A 23,673-nucleotide genomic window follows, 5' to 3' on the forward strand; every position below is an offset into this window, starting at 1 on the left:
AGAGACCGCTGTGTCCAAAATATACTTAAGACGTTGTTTGGAATTCGATCCAACATCATTTGGTGGCGTATTCGCCCACATTCCAATCCGTATGTGAGTCACGCCCTCGGCAGCCGTTTGTGCCGTGGAGTCGTTATTGATGCGTTGAGAGAATACAAGGTCGCACGAAAAAGTACATCAATGCGTCAAATTGTGTTCTTGAAGTGATAGCTCAATTTCTCGTTCTTCCAGTGGTGTTTTAGGCACCTACGAAAGCCGATCTGGGAGGCGTTACCCTACACAGGATGTAAGACAATGCACTGAGTACAGACGCCAAAACGCACTTGAACGGTATCGGCCCAAAGCCAAACTTAGCGAAAGCATTGCTCAGGTTAGTTTAGACACGTTCGCAGTTTCGACTTGTAGATCTCGGCAAGCATGCCAATACACTGCACACGTCTATAGCGTTGATATCGGCATGAAAAATTGTCACCGACTGCCTACCGAACTTGTCTACTAGTGCTACGTTACTAATGAGAGCTATTAAAATCGATTTTGTGATTTGTATTGACTTGGAATATATATTTTGGGAGGCGCAGGTTTTCGACATTCAGACTAGAAAGTAGCCCGGACGAAAAGCAGGGTGCTAGAGGGTTAACAATAGCTTGCTTGTGTTGTACTCTCTCTACGCATAGAATTGTTGCACAGCTAACATTTTAGACCAAACACAAGCACCCTATGTTGCTCACCGCAAAGCCGGGAACCCCCACTCAGATGACCACGCCCACATTTCGGAACAACCACGCCCATAAGTACGTTTCCATTTAGCCACGCCTACACCACCACGCCTTTGAGATATTCTGGGGAGAACACTGCTTAGTGTCCGTAATACCATTGTAAAATAAAACAAATTCACTCAAACGGCACAACAGATTCACAGCAATTACAGAGGGTAAAACACACTGTAACAATTCTATCAGTCATACTCAATCCGTCTTCTGTGTTGGACATGAGTAAAGTAATAGGTAAAGTTCCCTGTAGAATTGTATACTTTTGCTTCAGTAGTCCAATTACTCTTTCTACATGTATGCGGACCCGAACAATTTCGCGAGAGCAATCCATTTCCAGGTTACTGAGTTGTTTCTTGCCCTTTGTGAAGAGAGGAATCTTAACCTCTGCACAGTACATTCCTGCAGCATCGCTAATATTAAATCCTCTGTCTGCTAAGATAACGTCACTAGGTAGAAGGCTGTCCAGAAGACCAATATTCCGTAAGATACTTGTCCGATACACTATACACGGCCACTCCAGCCTTTTGAAATATAAGAAATAGCGCCTTAAGGAACAATTCCAATTAAAAACTTCATGGTATTATGATGCTTATACAGTAGGACACCACTTATCCGACAGCACGGATTATCCGACGGTGCATGGCTTGTCTGCACTGCAAGGCTGTGCGCACACTAGGATATACGATTCCTGTGCATACAGTACTGTATCCATGATCCATGTGTCGTCAAATTAAATGTGAAGCTCTAGAAACGGTTCTTCAGTACCTGGAAGAACAACCTGAAGTTTCAGTAAGCACAATGGTCCTACTGAATGGGCTGCTGATGAAATCTACAGCAAGAAGAGCGAAAGCATTGATCCACACTAAGATTAGTGGTTACTTTAAGTCTTGACAGTTCCCATTAGTGTTCTCCCTAGTCAAAGAAGTTGTACTGTATTAGTTGTTACATGTACAATTAGATGTCGAGCTTCTTTAAGTAATCTGTAGTTGTTTTTCAAAACGCGTCAGTTATCCAATGTTTTCAGTTGTCCGACGTCCTCTTGGTCCCATGCCCGTCGGATAAGTGGTGTCCTACTGTAGTTTGACCATGTTTGTGCTCTGGCTTTAATTAAGGGCTGTTGGTCTCTCAATAAATATTTCAAAACAATCCAAGATAACCACACATCGTTTGAACTTCTTCCTGAACACCATTGGCATAGTCTTGGCAATTGCTTCACGCTCAGGTCATATCACAAGTGGCTTTAGCCTCTCATACATAACATAAAAATCCATCTCCTAAAATTTCGAGAAATTGTAGACTGATGGACACCAAACAGGTACGCTAAATGTTGATTTTCAACATCAAGTCGGAGCTTCATCAGTGTCATGATAAACTGTTGCAATACAGGCAGACTGGACCGATCACTACAAGCAACAGACATGGCGATGAAGTTGAAGAGAGTCATCAGAATGTTAAAGAATGGTAGTCCAGTATAAAACTTCACCTTGCTGTCATCACTCTCAAACCACGATTTAGTGAACCCTTGTCTGCCAACTGCTTCTTTCAAAAGACAATTTCCTGCTTCAACAGCTGACATTCTGCCTGAAGGCAGTCAATATCTCTCATACTCACATCTGTCATCATTGAAGTTGAAGGAGCTGATGTTATTTCAGAAACTGGGATTATTTCTTTAGTCACGTGGTGTGACAGGTTACTGATATTATCTAGAGTCCCATGCATATCCTCCTGAGGAGAGACAACCGGCTGGACTCTCAGCCTAGCTGACACAGTTCTTCTGTGTGAAATGTCATCTCAAGCCTTTGTTTCTTAGATGCCTGGATTCGCTGGTACCTCGTCATGTCACGTTGACCTCTTCTTTTCAGAGGACTGGCTACGTATGCAAACAAAGACGGAACGTAGGCGGTAGAAGTGGGATCATTGCTCTTTTCGCCATTGACAAAATGGTCGCTGCATAGCCATGAGAATGCACCAGCCTTCCAAGTTTTTCTATTGACAGCGACAATCCATCTTTGTTTCCTCTCACAGTCCTTTGGGAAGCGATAGAACTGAACTCCACAATCTTTGTAATACCTATCAGTGTTGGTGATATCAGAAAAATTCACTCACAATCAATATTAGCCAGTCAACGATATCACGATATATTGAACAGATTTGCAACACTAAATCTGCAACTCAGTATATACACAATAACTCTACCAGGGAATAGCTGTGTCAGTCGACGTCGTTTTGGGCTTGCTGTCTCCGTTGCTCTCCAAACCAAAGAATGTACTGCCAGACTAGCGATATCATGTTTGCTTTTGCAACGAGATCTGAGGATATGATGCTGACGTTGATTCAGAGCATCTAAAATTTGGCGACGATCACATGAGACCCTCAAATACCCATACAAACTTAGCACGATCTAATAACGCGTTGCACTTGCGAACTGACTGAGTCCTCAAAATGTCGTCAAAAGGCGATCTATCGTAATATCGCCCAACATTGAATTACGTATTAGTACACCCAACAGCACAGCAGCTCTTGACCACTTCTAGCAGACGGAACGGGCACCGCCTGCTATAATATCGGAAGAGATACGAAGGCGTGACTGACTTGCCATTCAAAATGGCGGCGGCAGCGGGTCACGTGGCCTAGCGAAGTCATGTGCACAACCTCTATATGGCATGTAACCATGGTAACATCAGTCACATGACCAATGTCCCGGACATGAATAAGGTCTCTAGATATTTAAAGGGTAACTGCAACGCAAAAATCAAGAAATCTTTTATGTTGGAAATTGATAGTTCTAGTTGCATACATGACAGGAAAAATAGTTTTAGATTTTTAAGTTAAGTCTTCGCTGAGATAGAGCACGTCAAAGTTGCTTCCAGTTCTTCAACCTCCGATAATGGGCGTGGTGTAGTGTGACATCACTGAGGGGAGACTCCACGCTAGCGTGTATTGTAAACAAAGGAATTTGTGGCAAAAGAATGGTTTGACGTTGTGTGGCTGCAGGATGCACCAATTCGCGCAAGTCATATGCAATCGAGTTTCGATTTCCGAAGATCTCCAAGCGAAGAAAGAGTGGGAATCGCAATATATTGAGGACAATTGCAGAGACGTTTGTGTCGTCTGGGCGACTGCTACTGAGTACAATACGTCTTACTGAGTGGACAGGAGTCTGCAGTAGCCACTTTTAGCCTAATTGCTTCGAGATACGTACAGCCAGGTCTATCAAGAGCTTGGTCTGGGTTGTAGAAGAGAGAAATCGAGGCCACCATTTTCCATCTACCTGCCTCCACACTTCAAGGTCGCAGCACTCTGGAACCTTTGCAAAAGAAAAGGAGAGCCGTACTTGAGAAGCGGGAAGGTAAGGAAGACTCTCGTGCAGGACTAAAAGTACTGCAAATGGCTAGGAGAGGTCAGATTCTTGATGACTCTAGATGACTCGCCTCTTGATCATCATGTGTAGTAAATGCAGTCGTATGCGTTACAGTATACTGTACAGTGAAGTCAAACCTTGTGTCAACGTGAATTCAACGTATGTACTTCAACTCATTTTATTCTCTTTCCCACGTACAGCACTAGAGTTTTGCATGAACTCACCAGTACACTGTGCACTATTGTTGCTAGTATTCGACATTATTATCGTGTCATTATTTGAGACAACCTCAAATACGTTTTGACAGCACACGCACTCCACACGAGTACGTATCCATCATCTCACAACGACCGCAGCTGCAACCTGTGAATGTTGTTTACTTACCCGGATGTGCATCGATTACGTTGCTAACTCCTACTTCTACTTGCAATGATGACAGGCTATCGGGTAGCCTGTCCTCTTCCTCGTCCGCTTCCAAGGCAGCAGGCGATCTCAAAGCTTCAAAGGCATTGTCGCTGAACTCAAACCTGTGTGGTCTAATCACTACGTATACTTATTAATGGCTCCCAGCAGATCTCCTTCATCCTGCGATTCATGCGATGACGGAACGTTATTATCACGTAAAAACCTCCAGAGGACTCTTCAGAAGACTCGCTGTTGCTGCCGTCGCCTCCACCCTAGCAGCGTTGCCTTGGATATGAAGATTTAGCCATTTTTACAGGCCGCTGACAATACAGACGCACACGCGTCTCCCCTCAGTGACGTCACACTACACCACGCCCGTTATCGAAGTTGAAGAACCAGAAGCAACTTTGACGTGCTATATCTCAGCGAAGACTAAACTTAAAAATCTAAAACTATTTTTCCTGTCATGTATGCAACTAGAACTATCAATTTCCAACATAAAAGAATTTTTGATTTTTGCGTTGCAGTTACCCTCTAACTTAGATTTCGTTCCGACAACAAACCTTCAAAACGTTTTCGTATTGATCCAGCGAGTGCGTTTCCTGTTTCTTAGCGTTGTACGTCTTAACCGCAATGCCAAAACCAGCGCAGTTGACAACTACATTGACTCGGCCAAACGTCTCCTCTGCCGTCCTGTACGCTCGACTCACTTCGTCTTCCGATGTAACCTACATGTTGGACATGCAATAAATACAACGACTTCAACTTCAACAAAATCAGGTCCACCAAGTTGCTCTCACGTCAGTTGAAATATATATACATCCATCTCCCAGTTCGCTGCTCGCTTGTTCGCCTTCGTCTTTCTGAACGTCACAAATTACGACTCGTCCGCCATGACGCGCTATTCTAGCCGCGGTGGCGCGACCGAGACCGGAGGCAGCCCCAGTAACAAGAGCAACGACTCTAGACAAGGACGTCATAGCCGAACAGAGATTTAAAGCCTCGTATATCCAGGTGTACCCATTGTGCTTTATGCGCGCTAATATGTTGGACACGTCCCGGATATTAATCCCGTGCTTCACGCGGAGGTCTGGCTACGACACCAACACACATCAACCTAAAAACTTTAAAAGATGTAGAGGTATTTTAGCCAGCGGCAGAGTCAGCGGCGCAAAAGAGAGGGGTGGGCCGGGGCTGCCCTCGCTCAGTCTAGTATTTGAAATTTTCGTGACTTTTACAAATCTGTTTACAATCTGGCAGTTTTTGCTTACTCATGACGACATTCCTACGCCACTAATTAAACTAGACCGTATTGTTTGATCCTATTTTACCAATTGTGTGTAAATTTATGCTTTGGTTCGTCTAATGTAAAAGTGTTTAGTTTTGCTAGTAAATTGAAAAAATTCCTTGACTTTCTACATATCCCTAACGCGCGTTAGCACTCTCTTAAGTATACACCACGTGCACTCTTGCTACGACGTCTGGTAGCAAGTTGTCTGTCTGTCTTTGGCTTTCTTTTAGATACCTTTTTCTACTGTTGTCTAAAGGTAGGTAACTTTTAGTTGAGGCCCCAATGGGAATTAACGCGCGTAGTGTACATCTGCTTCATCAGATACAGTGTGTACGGATGACTCGAGGTCACCAGAAAATTCAGGCTCAGCAAAAAGCAGCCGCCAAGGCAGCTAAAAGCAAGAAAAGTGGTCACGATCAAAAGGCTGCAGCGAGAAAAGCCTTAGTATTCACGTGCACCGTCTGCAAGGTTAAGGACATCTTAGATAGTACATTCGCTCATGGCAATGCGAAACTGTTATGTTTCAGTACTCTTTACTGTTTGTAGGCACAAATGCCAGACGCCAAGACATACAAACAACACTTCCAAAGTAGACACCCCAAGAATGATCTACCAGAGGAACTGAAAGAAACCGGATAGGACACAGTGGTATCTCCGTCACTGTAATAAACCTGTTAAGCTAAACATGTTAGTGGTATTCAAACATAGCTTATGTTCCACAGATATTAATTATAAAGATTGCATAATTTCTGTGTCAATTGTGTCAATCTGTAGTTTCAGTTCAATATAAGTAATTCTCTAAAACAACTCCAGGTAATGATTGACACGGCTGTATGTAATGTACAAGATTGAGAAATTGTAGAATACCTATAAAAGCAAGAAGTCACTCATTTTGTCATTGAATCGATCTCATTCAGCATTTTTCTCTCTGCCACTTCTGAGAGAAGTTGTATAATACTAATGATACTTTTTTCAGCTCGTTGGTCAAGAACACCCTATTAGACAAACATATTTATCTCAGTCACATGCAACAGACCATCTTTGTGTAGAGCATACAGCAATAGAGGCAAGGTGATAAAATTTCCGTGTAGTTGAGACCAGCTTTTTCATTCCTCCTTCAGGGAGAAGAGAAAGAACAATTTCCTGGTTTTCCTGTAGACAGACAGATGAATGTTTGTGAATAAACAAATTATGGTGTGTGGCAAAAATGTGTCACAGTGATAGACAGATAATGTATGTGCATGTGCATGTGCATGTGCACACCATCCATCCATTTGCTGCTTGTGCTCCATTATTACCATAAGGGTACAGAAGATGCAGGCCAAAAACATACACTGCTTGAGGTCTGTCTCGACAAAAAATGCTGGTGATTATAAAGACCTTGTCGTTCGAAAGTCTGATCACAAAATTGATATGGAATTCTTGAGGCGGTAGAATGACAACGTTGGTGACTAATTAGCTAATCAAACTTGCCTTGTTAAATGCCTGAAATGAGCAGCCAAGGTGGTACAATGCAGAAGACTCACAATTTTTGCGAGCCGTTCACACCATCATTTTCTGTCATCCCTGAGGCTCTTCTCTTTGTCTTTTGCTTCCTTGTTGAAATGCTCTGCACTACGTTTGCTGATGGAGTGCCAAGAGTTGCGCTCCTCAGCTTTCTCCCTCCAAGATTCCAACAAGTTACACTGTTTTGAGGTCACTAGATACAGCATCATTCCAACGACACTTCTGTCTACCAACATTGCGCTTGCAACAAACAGGAGCAGACACAAGAAGCTGCTTGGGTAAGCGATCATTGGGCATCCTTGAGATGCCCAAGAAAACGGAGACGACGTTGTATGAGAATCGATGAGATCCTTTTGCTGTTTAGCTATCTTGCATATCGTAGTGTGACGCTTCTGCTTCCTGACTGAGATCCCCAATACAATTCGAAGGCAACAAATAAAAAAGGACTCAAGACGATGAACATGAGGCTCAAGGAGGATGGTGCACTCGAGACCATACAGCAAGGTTGGAAGAATCACACTGTTCAAAACGAACCTTGGTGCTGGTCTTGATCTTACGTTGAGACCACAAGATCCGAGAGAGTGACTGGAAGGCACGTGAGGCTTTACAGAGCGTGGAATTAATCTCTGTCCAATCCACAATCATTTTGAACAATGCCGCCAAAGTACTGGAAATGAGAGATCACTTCAATAGGCTTGTCTCCTGGCACAAGTTGGATGAGAACAAGAGTTTGAATATGTGGGCACTCAGATGGTAAAACTGCTAAGGTTTTCGTCTTTTTGCAACTAATAGTAAGACCCAGTTTCTTACAGCAGTTTGATAAGGAATCCAGCATTGTGGTGAAGTCAAATCAATTGGTCATATTGCGTGACTTTGGCTGTGTTCACACTAGGGTTTAGAACTGGGTTTGTTACAGCTTAGCATAACCAAGTACAATAATCAGGTCAGGTTACGACAGGAATGTGGGTTAGAGCAGGGCTAGCCTAGCCCTTCCAAAATGTAAGGGTAGTGCTGGGGTTAGCTGGGGTTAGCGCTTGTCAAGACATTCTAGTTTATTCATATTGCGTTTCACAGCAATGAATCAAAGAAGATTGCTCTACTTTGTGTTGGTCTGGCAGTTTTTTCTTTAGAAAATCGAATCCGCAGCACGACTTGTGGAATTCTCTAGTGAAAGACATTGTCGCATACATAGATTCAGGCAGCTGTTGCTGTTGTATCACACGCATGTGGTCTCTACACTTGGAGAAGGCACTCGAAGACGGAAAGCGGTCGGAAGACATTTCAATGCTTGAGCGGGAATTGAGTAGCGTAGCTCGAATACATGATGCAATCAGTTGCAGTCTGCTAGAGTTCACACAGCCTATTAAGACTAATTAGAGGCAACTGGACAAGCTCAACATGTGAGAACACGCCTTGAACATGACAGCACAGCAGGGTGTTATGATTAATTAGTGCAAACCCAGGTTTTCTAACCTTAGCGTGAACATGGCCGTTAATGCTTGTGTGGGCTCCGATCATTCCTATTGGAATTCAGTCATCGGTCCTCATGGCATTGGAGAGTGTAATGAAAATGGTGTATGGCTGCTGGACTTTGTGCTAATAACCAGCTAATAATTTCAAACACATGGTTTCAACATAAATTACCCCACCAAGTCACCTGGTTCAGAAATGGTGACAGATCCAAGTCTGGTCACATGATTGACTATGTTCTCATCGACAAGCGTTTCCGTACAAGTGTACTGGACACTCGTGTACCAGTTAACTCTTCATGAGTCTGATCATGAACCCGCCGTGTCTTCCTTGTGCTTTAAAATCAAGGTCACGAGGAGGCAAACAGGAATATACGCTACCGGACACAGACACACAGACACAGACACACAGACACAGACACAGACACACACACACACACACACACACACACACACACACACACACACACACACACACACACACACACACACACACCAGTACCTAGATATATACCTACATATATAACAGTACAGTAGAACATAGCATATCTCCAAGTCTAGTACCAGCGTGGAAACAACCAGTTAGAATATACACGTTGTTCATGTGGCTCTTCTAAAAGTGATTTGGACAGATTGTATCAGTGGCAATGAATCCTACATTTCCATGATATGTACTCCACATTCTGCTGGAAAGCAGGCTGAATGATCCAATGCTAAGCTTTTAGCTCTTCAGTCCAATGTTATGACGTCTGTTACAGAATACTACTGTACCAATACCTCTTGTTTATGGAAAACTTAAAACTGGGAACTGTTTGTCATTGTAAAATATCGTTTTCCTTTGAAATCATCATTGCACATTGCACAGGAAGACATGAACATGTTTACAGTTATCTGCTGTACTGTGGGATCCCAAAACGACAAGATATATATGAAACTGTACAATTCACACTGACTAACGGAAGTTGACTAGAAAATCACACATGTTGTCTCTACATGGTCACACGATCGTGGTGACCAATAGACTGACTATGATGAGACGGCTAGCTTTTTAGTGCCTGCTTAATTAATGAAAGTGTGAGTTTACCATGCGAGATGACTTCAATAGTTGGCTATACCTCATTTTGCTATGACTGCCACATACAGGCTTTGATAATTCTTATGTATCAATGAAATCCAATTATGCTGTAGTTAACCGAGCAAGAGTTCAGAACTTATAGCCAAAAGGGATCAGAGCACGCAGTTTCACACTGTTACTACTGCATACTTGTCACACCTGCAAAACCACTTCAAAATCTACTGTGTGCAAGTGGCCTATGAAATTCAAGTGAGGACTTATGCCCAGTACAGTCATTACTGTTCTTGGCTGCCTATGAATGCTTAGAGACAAATTCTGAGTAACCCAGTTACAGGTCACTGGTGCAAAAACGACCTGCATCGCAGCCATCACCAGACAACTCCCACTTGTCCAACAACAACAGCAACAACATAAAAGTTAGCAGTCACAACTCTTTTTCAGCTTGTACATCAGTGGGTAGGGGAGATGCATCGTGGCATGGCAATTTCTACAGTTCCAGCTGCCACACGGAACCACTAGAAGCATTCAGCACCGTTCCAAACTATGATTTGAATGCATATGTTCTCCCGCTTTAAGTTCTCTTGCCGCATCTCACAAGAAGGCACATAAACTTTGACATAAACTAGCTTGCTATGAAAGGTACATGTAAACCAAACACAACAATGTTACCTTGTTGTCTTGAATTAGAAATCCCATAAGAAGGGTCGCATATGCTGTCGTCACACTATGTTTCATATTTCGTCCGCTTCTTTCAATAAGGTGCCCTTCGGATTCCTCATTTATAGTTGACACCGACATGACTGCAGGTGTTGGCTGTGAACCAAGGAAATCTTGACTGTTTGATTCTTCATCACTCTGAGAGTCTGGTAAATATTTGTCGGCAGCAGCATCTTCTCGAATACAGAGTTCGACAATTGCTGTTAGTGTTGATGTCATGGAAGCATTCACTGATGACTGCCTCTGTATTTGTGATCCCGGTATCTTCATAATCTGTGACCGCACTAAAGTGCTTGACTCAACCATGTTGACAAGGACATGCAGTGCCTGAGAAAAAGGGATGTGAGACACAAAACCAATCACATTTCTTAAATACACGTAACACAAATAACGAATTAAACTTACACACTGTGCTAAGTCACTAACAGGTACATGTGTGGATGGTACACTTGTGTAAAGTCAGCTAAATCAGAGTCACGAAATGACACGTCTTGCGGCAAAGATGTCAGGACTTCAAAAGCACAACCAGACAGGTATAGGCCACACTGACAGATACATCCACATGCCTTTGTTCACAAAATGTTTACATGAAGTATTGCCACAACAACAGTCACTGACAGTGCACGTGATGTGTGTGTGTGTGTGTGTGTGTGTGTGTGTGTGTGTGTGTGTGTGTGTGTGTGTGTGTGTGTGTGTGTGTGTGTGTGTGTGTGTGTGTGTGTGTGTGTGTGCCTCCTAGTGACTGGGACTGGGCAACGTCCTTAACTGTATTGTTAAGACGGCAAAACTACTCCGTACACTAGTTATTATAAGCTTGGTTCTCTGTTCTGGTATTTCAGTACACCATCATGACAGAAACAAACAAATCGTCTGTTTAAACTGTAAGAATATTTCAAAAGACCAGGAGATCTCAAAAGACACAAATGTGACACTGTGCGATCTTCATGCATTTCTGCTAAATCTTATGATTATTGATGAAACAGCATCGTCAGTGCTGACGGCTGTGTTTTTAAGGTGTGTGTTTCAAGAACTGACATGTTTCAAAATGACTATTGTTGGAATAAGTGTGTGTGTGTGTGTGTGTGTGTGTGCATGTGTGTGTGTGTGTGTGTGTGTGTGTGTGTGTGTGTGTGTGTGTGTGTGTGTGTGTGTGTGTGTGTGTGTGTGTGTGTGTGTGTGTGTGTGTGTAGCTCAATTGGTTAGAGAGTCATCTTATGGAGTGAGTACATCCGTGAACTTGCAAGGTTGAAGGTTCAAGTCAGTGATGGCGAGCTATGGCATAATTTCCTTAACATCACACCATCCTCAGCTTGCCAAGGCTCAAGTTAGCATGTGTTTCCTCCCCCTGGTCAGGGAACTACCGAAAATACAGAGTCCCATGGGTACCATCTTGGAGGATTCAGTGAGAGGACTTTTGCCACACACCTAAAAATCCTAAATCCTAAATGTCAGGAGCTGCCTCTCAGAGGTCACTCCCCAGCTGTTAAGGTGAGCCCTGTGCACTACTCAGGGAACTCTGGGCCTACGCTAGCAAACTCCTGGAGCTGGGCCAGGCACTCGCAGGAGCACCGACTTGTGAAGCCAACTGTGGTGTGAGCACCCGAAGTCTCACCAGGACCCCAGTGGCTGATGTCACGTCATAGCCAATGGCCGCTTAGGACCCCAGTCAATGACCAGCTACTTATTTATACTCCTGAGTCAAGAAAAGCAAATGTGTGTTAGTTTCTTGCTTAAGAAAATTATGCCATATCTCGCCATCACTATGACTTGACCGTTCAAGGTCCTGGATGTAAACACTCTGTAAGATGACTCTCTAACCAACTGAGCTATCGCGAGCGTGCACACACACACACACACACACACACACACACACACACACACACACACACTGGATAAATGGACAAATGAATATGCCCTTCAGTAGGCTATTGAAGATAGCACCCCAGCCTATTTCTAGGTGGGGCCTCCAGTGGAACTCAGAGTTTTAGGCCACGCTAACGTACCTCTAGGTGCTTGGCCAGAGCATCTGAGGGCTCTGACTTTGGTGCAGCCTCGAGACTGGGCCTCAAGCCCACACATACCCGTCTTCTGTGTGATGTTCTGCCAAGCCAGTAGTCTTGTCCACCCTCAGTCAATGACCAGGTACTCAGTTATACTCCTGAGTTGAGAGAAGCAATTGTGTGTAAGTTTCTTCCTTAAACTACGAACAGCTAGACGTGGCAATGCAAAAAACCGGATCTTTGGTGATTGTTTTGAGGCCTTTGAGTTAGCTAAAACAACCAATGACAATGGAATGAGATTACTGGACTTTGCTGATGCTTATGAGTGGTAGGTATAAACACTCTCTTTCAGCACAAACACATCCGTACAGTATGATACTGCCACCTGGTATCCTCCCAATGGTCAGCTGCAGCCAAGTGTGAAAGATTTCATTTTGTCAAATATTGTATGAGGTCTATGGTTTAAGACGGCACAGTAAAACGAGGATATGACTTTAAAGTGATCACAAGTTAGTTGTCAGCAAGCTGGTATTGAAATTGCAAAAGTGAAAGGTGACAAAACAAGCAAATAGTAAGGAGAGACGTCAGGGAGACCCAAGCCTTAGGTGAATACAGGGCTAGTATAATTACCAAATTCTTACAAAAGATCTAGTGACACTGTCAAAGACAGATGGTCTGAATTTTGCAAGCAGTTATGGATTCAGCAAGAAAACATCTTGTAGCACCAAGAAGGGTAGCCTTGAACTTCCAGACCAGAGAGTGCACGACTCTAGTCTGGACCAGAACGGTACTAAAATGACTTCAGAAATAGCCTCCTAAGCCAATCAGCGTCTTAGAACTGGAATGTCGGTTGTAAATTGATTGGTTTAGCAGTAATTGGTTATGCAAACTACACGCCAGAGGCGCTAAGTACACGCAAAAGCTGTGAATGGAGACTCCGGCGTACGCACGCGTCTTAGTTTCAGTTCTTCGATCTTTCCAAGCTAGCTTTGAACAGCATCACTAGACCATCACCTTTGACAATTGGTCGAGCGGTTAGTCTAGCTAGCGTTCTGCTGCAGAATCAAAGAGTCACTGTTTTGTGCCGTCCACCAAAATATCGCTGCAAACACAGCAGATGTCTCTTCTTTGTTCGTGAGATCTCATGGCATTTACAAATATGTTTACATAATGCAAAAGCATGGTATCTTTCCATCTCATTATTGAACTAAGCAAAATGACCCTAGGCTGTTAGACTACCATTTAGCATTCAGTATCGTTTTGGTCCAGACTAAAAAAAGTCGTGCGCTCTCTGGTCTGGAAGTTCGAGGCTCCAAGAATGGCAAAGAACACAATTGGATTTCTGAGCAAGCTTTTGGATTTGATTGATAAGAAGCGCATCTCTCACATCCATTGGTTGCGTTCTCAGCACTGTAAATCCAGAAATTTTCATGCCATGAAATTTTAGTTATTTTCGTACAGATACCTGGCCGTACTAAAATAACATGCATACTAAAATATATAAATAGACGGACTTGAATTCGGCTACAGAACAGTACCGATGTCCTGTATGAAAATTTCTGGATTTACAGTGTAAAAAAGAATCACGTGCTACATATACTTAATTGCAAAAATGGCATAAAATTTTGTAAGGACAAATGTCATGGCATCCGGATTGTACTGAACACGTGTTAATTAGATTAGAGTAGTCTGCATGCACTTGTGTGCGAGTCTGCCAGTGCGTGTTTGTAGTGGCTGCATTGCATTTGAGACCATAGTGTGTGTCGTTTATTAGTCTGTAGTGAGCTGTTGAGTAATTAATAAAGGTAGAGAACCTTATATTTGGGGGCCTGTCCAAACCTATGGCAGCGTGGCGGAACGGTACTTTTACGGACAAAATGGACAAGCAGCGACGCTTGACCATAATGGCCATAATGGAGGCCGAGAAAGTTGCACAACTACAGCGGCAGTTAGGGAGCACCAGCAGCGACTACAAGCGGCACCGATTACGGAGAGGCAGTGTGACTCACTGCAGGTTATGATTTGAAACGCTGAAGAAGCGGCACAGCAGTGGGCCTAGCATCGGCTGGAGCTCATCATTGATGAAGCGATCAGACAGAAAAATGCAGTGAGAGAGGAGACAGCGGCGATGACGTAGCTCCTAGAAAGGAAGTTAGCAGAAAAGTCTGCTGAGGTGAGTCAGTTGTGGCACACTTTAGAGGTGTATCAAGCTTTGGTTTCAGATGAATCTGTTGTTGCACCAAGAGAGTTGGCTCTTGTCGAGGAAACATCAGTTGCGGCTCAGAGGACATCAGACACAAGTGTAAGCGCCTCACCATCTGCTTTGCGGTCAACGTTAATTAGCACAGTAACACCATCTGCCGATCCAAGTGTTAGGTCATCTGGCGGCACACAATTGTCTGGTGGAGACAAGTCTCCAGTAGAAGCGACGGTATTGTCTAATACCTCAGGCGAGTTGATGGATAAGAAGTCAACAGAGTCAGTTGGAGCTGTGGTGGAACTGAATTCCAACCAGGAGGTAGCTAGTCAGAGTGGTGGCGATGGAGTGTCAGCTGTTCGTGTGGTGTTTTCTAGTTTGTCTTTACCACGCTTAAACAAGTTCACTGGTGACAAGCCGGATGATGATGATGGAGCAGATCAATTATTGACACAATGTGAGAGGCATGACAAGCTGGCAGGTCGGGAAAGTGAGCAATTGAAGTTGAAATTTGAAGTCCATCTCTCGGGTCGTGCTCTCAATGTGTATGAGGCTCTAGCACTGCAAGACAGGCAGCAATATGAGATGGCCAAGAACGCATGGAAGGTATAGATGAAACCCGTTCGACTCCAGTCTTACGGAAGATCACAGTTCAATAGTCGGAAGCGAGTCTCACGTGAAACCGCGATCGACTATGCTAGAGCCCTACAACAGCTTATGGAGAAAGCTTATGTAGAATATCAGTTGGAAACATCTCTGCGTGACACTGTCTTGCTTGGGAAAATTCGAGCAGGGTTTGCTGGAAAATGGACGAAATATTTGCAGCATTCTATTGATTCTTTTGAAGATGCATTGCAACAAGCCAGGATGGCAGAAGCAGTTAAGGGTCAGCCTACGACTAAGCACACAGAAGTGGGTGGAACCTGCAGTGAGATTTCCAGTAGTACAAGTTTACTACAGCGGGCAAAGGCCTCTAACAAAGAGAACATTATGCCTCAGAATGCAAATCAAAGGTAGTTGGGAAGAACGCAAATATCAGATGTTTTGAGTGTCAACAAAAAGGTCATTATGCTACAGAATGTGCTTCGCGAACGGTTGATGGGACGACAGGACAAAGTGCATCCCAGGTCAATGCAGTATCGCGAGGACCCTTAGTTTTAGCACAGGTTCAAGTGCAAGGTGTGACTGTGAAGGGTCTGATTGACTCTGGATTCTCTGTCAATATAATAGACAGTGCATTGTGGGAAAGATTAGCGGTGTGATCAAGTCACGCAGGAGTTCAATAAAGGAGCCAAAGTTGAGGCTAAAGGATTTTAGTCGGAACACGATACCCATGAAGGCTCAAGTGACAGTGAGGGTGACCAGTGCCCAGAAGAGTAAGGATACGGAGTTTTACGTTATTGCAGGTGCAGAACCATCTTGCCTACTGGGACTCAGTACTTCCCAAGCTTTGGGACTGGTGACGTCATCAGAGGTGGTGTTGACAGGAGGCAAGACGATAGCCTTGCCTAGCAAGAAAGCAGCCCAGAAGAGGAACACGCCCGAGACAGGTAGCGTAGGCATAGCACGTCTAATCACTGCGTGTAAAGTTCCTTGTGAACACAGTATTCGAATGTGAGTGCAGCTCGAAAGAGAGTTTGATCAAGGCAGCGCTGTTGTCTTTCACCCTGACCAGAAGCAGCTCGAAGAGAACGGACGGAGTGACCATAGAAGAGCGTTTACTGACAGTAGAGAAAGGCAGTTGTGCCCATGTGATTGCATACAACCAGGGACCATCTGCAGTCAGTATTTGTGAAGGAGAAGTAATCGGTAAGGTTGAAGTGTGCACTCCAGTAGACGAAGAAGGAATTCAACCGGAGGAAGAGTTCCAGAATGCTTCTCAGTTAGAGACAGAACAAATTGGTCATGTGAGTGAAGAAATGGACAGCGAAACAACGCTTACTGGAAGCCTTGAAAAACCCTTGCAAATTCTTGCCCGGCAAATACTTTTGTCCACTACTGTACTTGGACATTCCACTGTAGTCTACAAAGACCACGCCACGTTAATGTCACTTTTCAACACTCAACATCCATCAGGTCGTTTGGCACGTTGGGGTCTGGCCATTCAAGAAATTAACCCGAAGATACGATATCGTCTCAGTAAGGAAACCACCATGCTGATGCCTTATCTCGTGCGCCTACGAACGAGTTAGAAAATGAACGAGTTTCTACACTGACACTGGAGAAGCAGGTTGAAAGTCAAACAAACCAGCATTCAGCTGATGCCACCACTAATGAAGAAGGGTCTGCGGCAGAACACGTGCACAGTGATGACAACATTGTTAGAGCCCAAGGTAATGATCCTAATCTCAAGAAATTCATTGACTATTTGGAAAATGGAGCATTACCAGATGATGAGAAAGGACAAGACGATTGGTACTGGGAAGATCGGGGTTCAAGATTCTACATGGGTTTCTTTATTATTGTGACTGGAGGCCAGTACAACGGCGCATAGTGGTACTGGCAGAGCTCCGGGGAAACAATTTTGACTGAGTTGCACGGCGGAAACTTTGCAGGTCATTTTGCAAAGGAGAGTTTGCTCAGTAGGGTAATGAAGATCTAGATACTGGTGGGACGGCATGAGAAAAGATGTCAGGATATACTACAGGAGCTGCCTCACGTGTGCTACAAGGGTGGGACCACGACGAGCTACCTGACCACCTCAAACCTATCCCTGTCGGAAATCCGTTTCATTTGGTTGGCATCGACATTCTTCAGCTTTCGTTGAAGGAAGCGGGCAACAAATATGCTGTAGTAGCTATGGACTACCTGACCAAATGGCCGGAGGTTTTCCCAGTTCCCGGCCAAACAGCTACTACAGCAGCTAAAGTAATAGTAGAAGGTATAATTTGCCATCATGGAGTTCCCGAAGGACTGTTGTCAGATAGGGGATCTAATTTCATGTCTCTGAACTCGTCTCTGAGATTTGTGCCTTGACCGGAATGAAGAAGATTAACGTCTCCTTGGTATGATTGAACGATTAACAGAACCCTCTAGGACATGATTTCAAAGTATGCAGTACAATACGGTCAAGAGTGGGGTAGTATCTTCCTTGTGTACTGTTCGCATATCAGGCATGAGTGCACAAGTCTACCGGATATACCCCTTTTAGTCTACTATATGGCAGAGAGCCCCGGCTACCCACAAAGACGACCTTGAATTCTCCCTGGACTCTAGCCCAAGTTGGCTTGGAGGACTACAAGACCACTCTATTAGATGAAGTATTTACGGTATAGGAGATTGCTAAGACAAAGGTGAACCAAGCTCAATAACAGTATAAGGCTCAATATGACAAGAGGGCCTTGGACGTTCGTTACAAAGGAGATCGAGTGTTTGTGCTAATGCCACATGAAGCGAGCTCTGGGTTCTGGAAGTACAGCAGACCGCTTCATGGACCTCATCGAGTGACGACAGTGACTGACACTGGGCTGTACGTCGTTCCTGTGGATGACGTGAGGAAGGAACCAATCAACGTGCACTTTTTCAGAGTCAGACCGTGTTACGAAGAGATTCCTGACGTAAGCTGGACTAGACCTAGAAGCAAACGAGACGTTACAAATACAGCTGCACCTTATGGCCTGAGATCCCATACAAGATCTAGCACAAGGGCATGCTAATGGCTTGGAGGAAGGGAAATGTAATCATCTGAATTGTACTAAACAAGTGTTAATTAGATTAGAGTAGTCTACACTTGTGTGCGAGTCTGCCAGTGCGTGCGTGTAGTGGTTGTGTTGCATTTGAGATCGTAGTGTGTGTCGTTTATTAGTCTGTAGTGAGCTGTTGACTGAGTAATAAAGGTAGAGAACCTTATACAAACAGGAGTGACTAAATCGGGAAATGAGAAATTTAGAAAGTCATCGTAAATAACACAAGCATGGCGAGTTCTTTAGGAAACTCAGATAACACAAGGAGGGCAAGTTCTTTAGAAACTCAGGAAATTTTGATGTCGGTACAGCCCCTTGATGTGATCTTAGGTCACAATTGTTGACAACTGAAGATCAATTAGCTTGCTGGCAACACCACTTTGAGTCAGTGTTGAATGTGACATGTCCAACCTTTTGGGCACTGGTGTTTCTCCTTGTTTGCTTCCTGGCCCTCCACTCAAAGATGAAGAAATTATAGAGGCCATTAGAAAGTTGATGGTATGGTAAGGCAACTTGTAAGGATGGAATAGCAGCAGAGTTTCTCAAGCTGGACCACCTGAACTTGTTGAAAGGTTAATTAAGATTATTCAATTGATCTGGGAAGACTGGTTTAAAGTTCCTCAAAAATGGAAAGATTTGGTTCTGATTCCATTATTCAAAAATGACCGTCTGTTATGTGATAACTATCGTGGGATATCATTACTCAGTATTCCTGGGAAAGTCCTTGCCAATGTTTTGTTACGTCAACTAAGACCAGAGATAGAACCTTCTCTTTCGGAAGAGCAATGTGGTTTCGACGTAAAAGGGGAGCAATTGACCAGATTTGGGTACAGTACTACGACAAGCCATTGAGAAGGCTGTACAGCACAGATCCAACTTACAGATTTGTTTTGTTGATCTCTCAAAAGCATTGACTCTGTACCAAGGCACGTTCTCACTAACACTCTCAAAGACTCTGGTATAGAAGTGTTGTCTCCAATCTTGTTCAATTTGTTAAGGGTGGTGGCATTGAGATTGCTTACAGAGCAGATGGCAGCAGCTGGCCTATTCATGAACTATCGAGTAAAACCTGATGGGACACATAAGATCAAAGCTCCCATGTATGCTGATGATTTGGCTCTAATTGGTACGTCAAATAGTGAGTTGCAGCAGACGGTGAATGCTTACCACGATACCTGTATGAGATGAGGATCAACACTGAAAAACTAAAATCTTGAGCATTGGTGCTGAAGAAGCAGACATCTTGATAGCTGGTCGTGTTCTGGAGAATGTTTCTGAATTTTACTATCTGGGCAGCATTGTGACTAAGTCTGGGGACTTTCACACAGAGGTTGTTGAACGTATTCAGAAAGATAGCAGGACATTTTGTTCTTGGAAACTTTGAGTTTTCACAAACCGAAGATTTAGCAAGAACACAACTGCGAGTCTTAGAGCACTAGTGATGCCAGTTTTATTATATGGTTGTGAGACTTGGGTAATCGCTCCAGTAGATATTCGAAGATTGACCACTTTTCAGATGCGCTGTATTAGACCTATCTTCGGTGTAACAAGACTGAACAAGATACGAAATATCATCAACTTGAAATCTGCCAAGAAAGAACCAATTAAAAGTCAAATTCAACATCAAAGATTACAGTGGCTTGGTCACTTAGAACAGATGAATGTCACAAAAGTTGTTGCTGAGAAGCAAGTTGCATAATGTGCAATGCCCTCAGCATGGTCCAAAGAACAGGTGGATTGATACCATACAACGAGACCTGGTATCATTGAATCTTGATCTGTCACAAGCCATGACCGCACTTCCTGGCAGAAACTTCTGTGATGCCAAAGCCCATAGTGCATATTGGCGGAATTCCAGGTGCGTGCATGTGTGTGTGTGTGTGTGTGTGTGTGTGTGTGTGTGTGTGTGTGTGTGTGTGTGTGTGTGTGTGTGTGTGTGTGTGTGTGTGTGTGTGTGTGTGGGTGTGTGTGTGTGTGTGTGTGTGATGAATGGCCATGCATGTCACTATACTAAATTTTAATGGGTCACCCGCAACAGTAAGCAAGTCTATATCTACAGGTTTCAAGATTACAACGATATTGTTATAATAACTAAAATCACCTCTCTTATGCATGAGCGTGCTATTGTCTGTTCAGACATATTGATGTATATAACATGTGCTCGTGTGTACATATGTATGTTTTCAAATCTTTCAGTATCTATCTTTTTGTATGTGTCTCAACATCTACAATGTGTTCCAACTGTTTCCAGTTATGTTTCATAACTGTTCTGCACTATGGTAACATAAACTGTGAATCTACATGCACAAAAATACAACACTTATTACACTGTAATCATACCATAAAATGAATGCACTCCCAATGACTTTCTCGAAACAACACTTTAGATCGAAGCTACAAAAATAAGATAGAAACCACAACCGCATTACTAAAAATTCAAATAGGCATCACACCATCCCAATCAATTAATTAATAAAACACAATCTCACCTCTAAAGCAAAACTGAGTAAAATATCCAAAAATTCTTCCTGTTGAGCAAGAGAATTTGACATAAGTTCTGCACAACAGGAAAGTGAAATTTACTAATTATTATAATTCTGTTCTTAGCACACATTTAACCATCATAATTTGTCATGTTCTGTGCAGTATAGAGAACATCCAAAAGACATTTTACCAAGTCATCCCTATAAAAATGACAGACATCCCAATGCAACTATGCAGTTAGCCAAATCTTCAAACTAACTATTTAAACATTGTTATAGTATTAATTGTCTCATCTCAAAGATGTGCCATTCCTCTGCCTGCAAGTACTGTGTTTGGACTATAAGCTCATATTGACAATAACCGTTGGCATCATGCACTTTCGCTGTCAAAGAGAGAAATGTACAGACTCTCAAAGCAATACCATCTGAGACAAAGTAAATTTTCCATTAATAGAATGCTCATTTTGACTATTACAACCTCTAATTTACATTCTCTGTAATTCTTTCTACAACACTTTTTTTGACTTCTGTATAAGGAAATACAGCAAACCAATGCCGTATTAGCTGCAGTGGTATTGCGTTCTCTAAGTCCAGCTCAGCAGAAAAATATTCTTCCCACCAAAAAGTGGAGGTGTTCCAAATAGCCATGCATCGAGTGATGTTCCATCCACACTACTCAAGATGCATCTCCAGTTAATTAAACAATCATAGACAATTATGAGTTTCTACGTTTCATCAACATCCAACCAAGCGAAAGTTGCAACCACGATGACAATACTCGTTTGTCTGCAATTCTGCTAAAGAACTGACCTCTGGCAACCTTCCGTTGCCATCATTGCACGGTTGAGAAATTTCAATAATCTACCAAAAATAGATAATCATAATAGTATAAGAAAGAGTGTTTTCTTCATATTCACCTTGCCATTGCTGTCAACAAACGCTTGTCCATCCGCGTCTTCAAATATGCCTGGTTTGATTCACATGATGTCAAGTTAGACAGCATTCTTAGAGAACGACCAGCAGCAACAACACAGTGTGATGACCGACTTAAACCACCATCATACTGTGTACTGTTCAATCCAGATGCGAGCACAAGAGCTAAATACAAAATCAATACAACTTTAACTCCCAGAATAACAACTTCCCAAATCTAAACAACCACTACTATCAGTTATTAGTCTTGCATACTATACTAACATCATCTACAATAAACCATAAAATAAAACTTAACAACACTTCTAAAAATCTTGATTGTCAATTATAGGCAATGTAGTCTGTAGGTTGTAGCAACAATGAGGCATAGAGACATAGAACAAGTTAATTAAAGAGCACATCTCTGTATGCAATAAGTTCATTAGAAGAGCCATCAGACACAAGCCAGTTAGCAATTTCCAAAAGAGAAAACTTGAACAATGTCAAGATCAGTAGCTTATTTGATTGTGGGGTGTTAATAGAGTATGATTTAAAGATGATAAGTGTACTTCTTTCTTGACAAAATAATGATGTCTGCTTAATTAACAATAATAGACAGCTTTGAAGTAATATGAAGAACTAACTATTTACTAACAAACCATTTAATTAATGTGCTGGGTATATATGCAGATGATGAAGACCTTGAGCTACATGTTTGTGGCATTTTTGGCACCTACGGAAGCGAATCTGGGAGGAGTTACCCGACACAGGATGTAAGACTATGCACTGATTACAAGCAGCCAAAATGCGCTTGAACGGCATCTGACCAAAGTCAAACTTAGCGAAAGCATTGCTCAGGTTAGTGTAAACACATTCGCAGTTTCGAAAAACTTGTAGATCTTGGCGAGCATGCCCATACACTGTGCACGTCTCTAGCATTGATATCGGCATGGAAAATTGTCACCAACTGCTTAGCGAACTTGTCTACTAGTGCTAAGTTACTAACTGAAGCTATAACAATCGATTTTGTGATTTGTATTAGCTTGGAAAAAGTTTGGATATCCAGGTAGTCACTACTGTATGCAGAGATTAGATAGTAGCCCGGATAAATTACGTAGATAAAGGGTTAAAGTCTATGACCGCTACATATACAGATCATACTAAGCTTTCATACACAGTATAATAATTTACACTGTAAAAGTCTGCCTTCAATTGTCAATCTCAGCAGTAATACCTAACTTTCACAAACAAAACCATGATAGTCTGAGTAGATAGGCGACTACCTAGAAACTTTTGATACCTGCAAATGCAATAGAGAGCCAAGCCAAACCAAGTCAAACTATATAGTTTGACAATCCATCACAAATAGATAAATTAAATAATCTGAGACAGTCAAAGTTACATGGTGCAGTAGTAGCCTGTATGTAGGGATTGCCAAGGTTTGTGGACGTGGCTGTGTGTTTACATAAATCACTAGAAAGGGCCTAAAACAAAGATAAATCTTTTCTAAAATTGCATAATGAAAGTGTTACACTTGACCTACGTAAAAGTATGTGTACTTTCAGTGTTTGCAAAGTCAATCTATAAAGTGAGAAAAGCGTTCGTCAATATGAAGGCATGGCTAAATTTTGTTTTTCTTTTCTTCTTCTTTAGAAAGGATTACTCTAAATCTACAACACATTGATCTTGAAATTTGGGGATAATGCGTAAAATAACCTGACTTAATTTTCTTTGACAAAAGAAAGGAGGAATATCCAAGAAAAAGTAGTTCTGTCATTGCACTTAATTAAGGCATGCGTCTCAG

General features: G+C 42.7%; 2 protein-coding genes across 2 annotated transcripts in view; both read right to left on the bottom strand.

The window, feature by feature from the left end:
- Positions 1–4,957: 4,957 nt before the first annotated feature.
- Positions 4,958–5,561, bottom strand: LOC134194172 (3-hydroxyacyl-CoA dehydrogenase type-2-like). Its single transcript, XM_062663085.1, has 2 exons — positions 5,337–5,561; positions 4,958–5,264 (listed from the first exon to the last, which is right to left on the bottom strand). The coding sequence occupies exons 1-2, from the start codon at positions 5,514–5,516 to the stop codon at positions 5,076–5,078; spliced, it is 369 nt and encodes a 122-aa protein (XP_062519069.1). The 5' UTR covers positions 5,517–5,561; the 3' UTR covers positions 4,958–5,075.
- A 925-nt stretch (positions 5,562–6,486) lies between these two features.
- LOC134193633 (wings apart-like protein homolog) overlaps positions 6,487–23,673 on the bottom strand; it is a 32,457-nt gene continuing 15,270 nt past the window's right edge. Inside the window, exons 7-14 of the mRNA XM_062662472.1 lie at positions 21,875–22,055; positions 21,768–21,818; positions 21,094–21,158; positions 20,964–21,031; positions 20,815–20,868; positions 10,547–10,921; positions 6,884–6,979; positions 6,487–6,822 (exon numbers count right to left, since the gene is read on the bottom strand). Coding sequence (XP_062518456.1) covers positions 6,715–6,822; positions 6,884–6,979; positions 10,547–10,921; positions 20,815–20,868; positions 20,964–21,031; positions 21,094–21,158; positions 21,768–21,818; positions 21,875–22,055 — 998 coding nt within the window. The 3' untranslated portion in view covers positions 6,487–6,714. The remainder of the gene's footprint in view (positions 6,823–6,883; positions 6,980–10,546; positions 10,922–20,814; positions 20,869–20,963; positions 21,032–21,093; positions 21,159–21,767; positions 21,819–21,874; positions 22,056–23,673) is intronic.

The sequence above is a fragment of the Corticium candelabrum genome, chromosome 18, assembly GCF_963422355.1.
Source record: "Corticium candelabrum chromosome 18, ooCorCand1.1, whole genome shotgun sequence".
Taxonomy (NCBI): Eukaryota; Metazoa; Porifera; class Homoscleromorpha; order Homosclerophorida; family Plakinidae; genus Corticium; species Corticium candelabrum.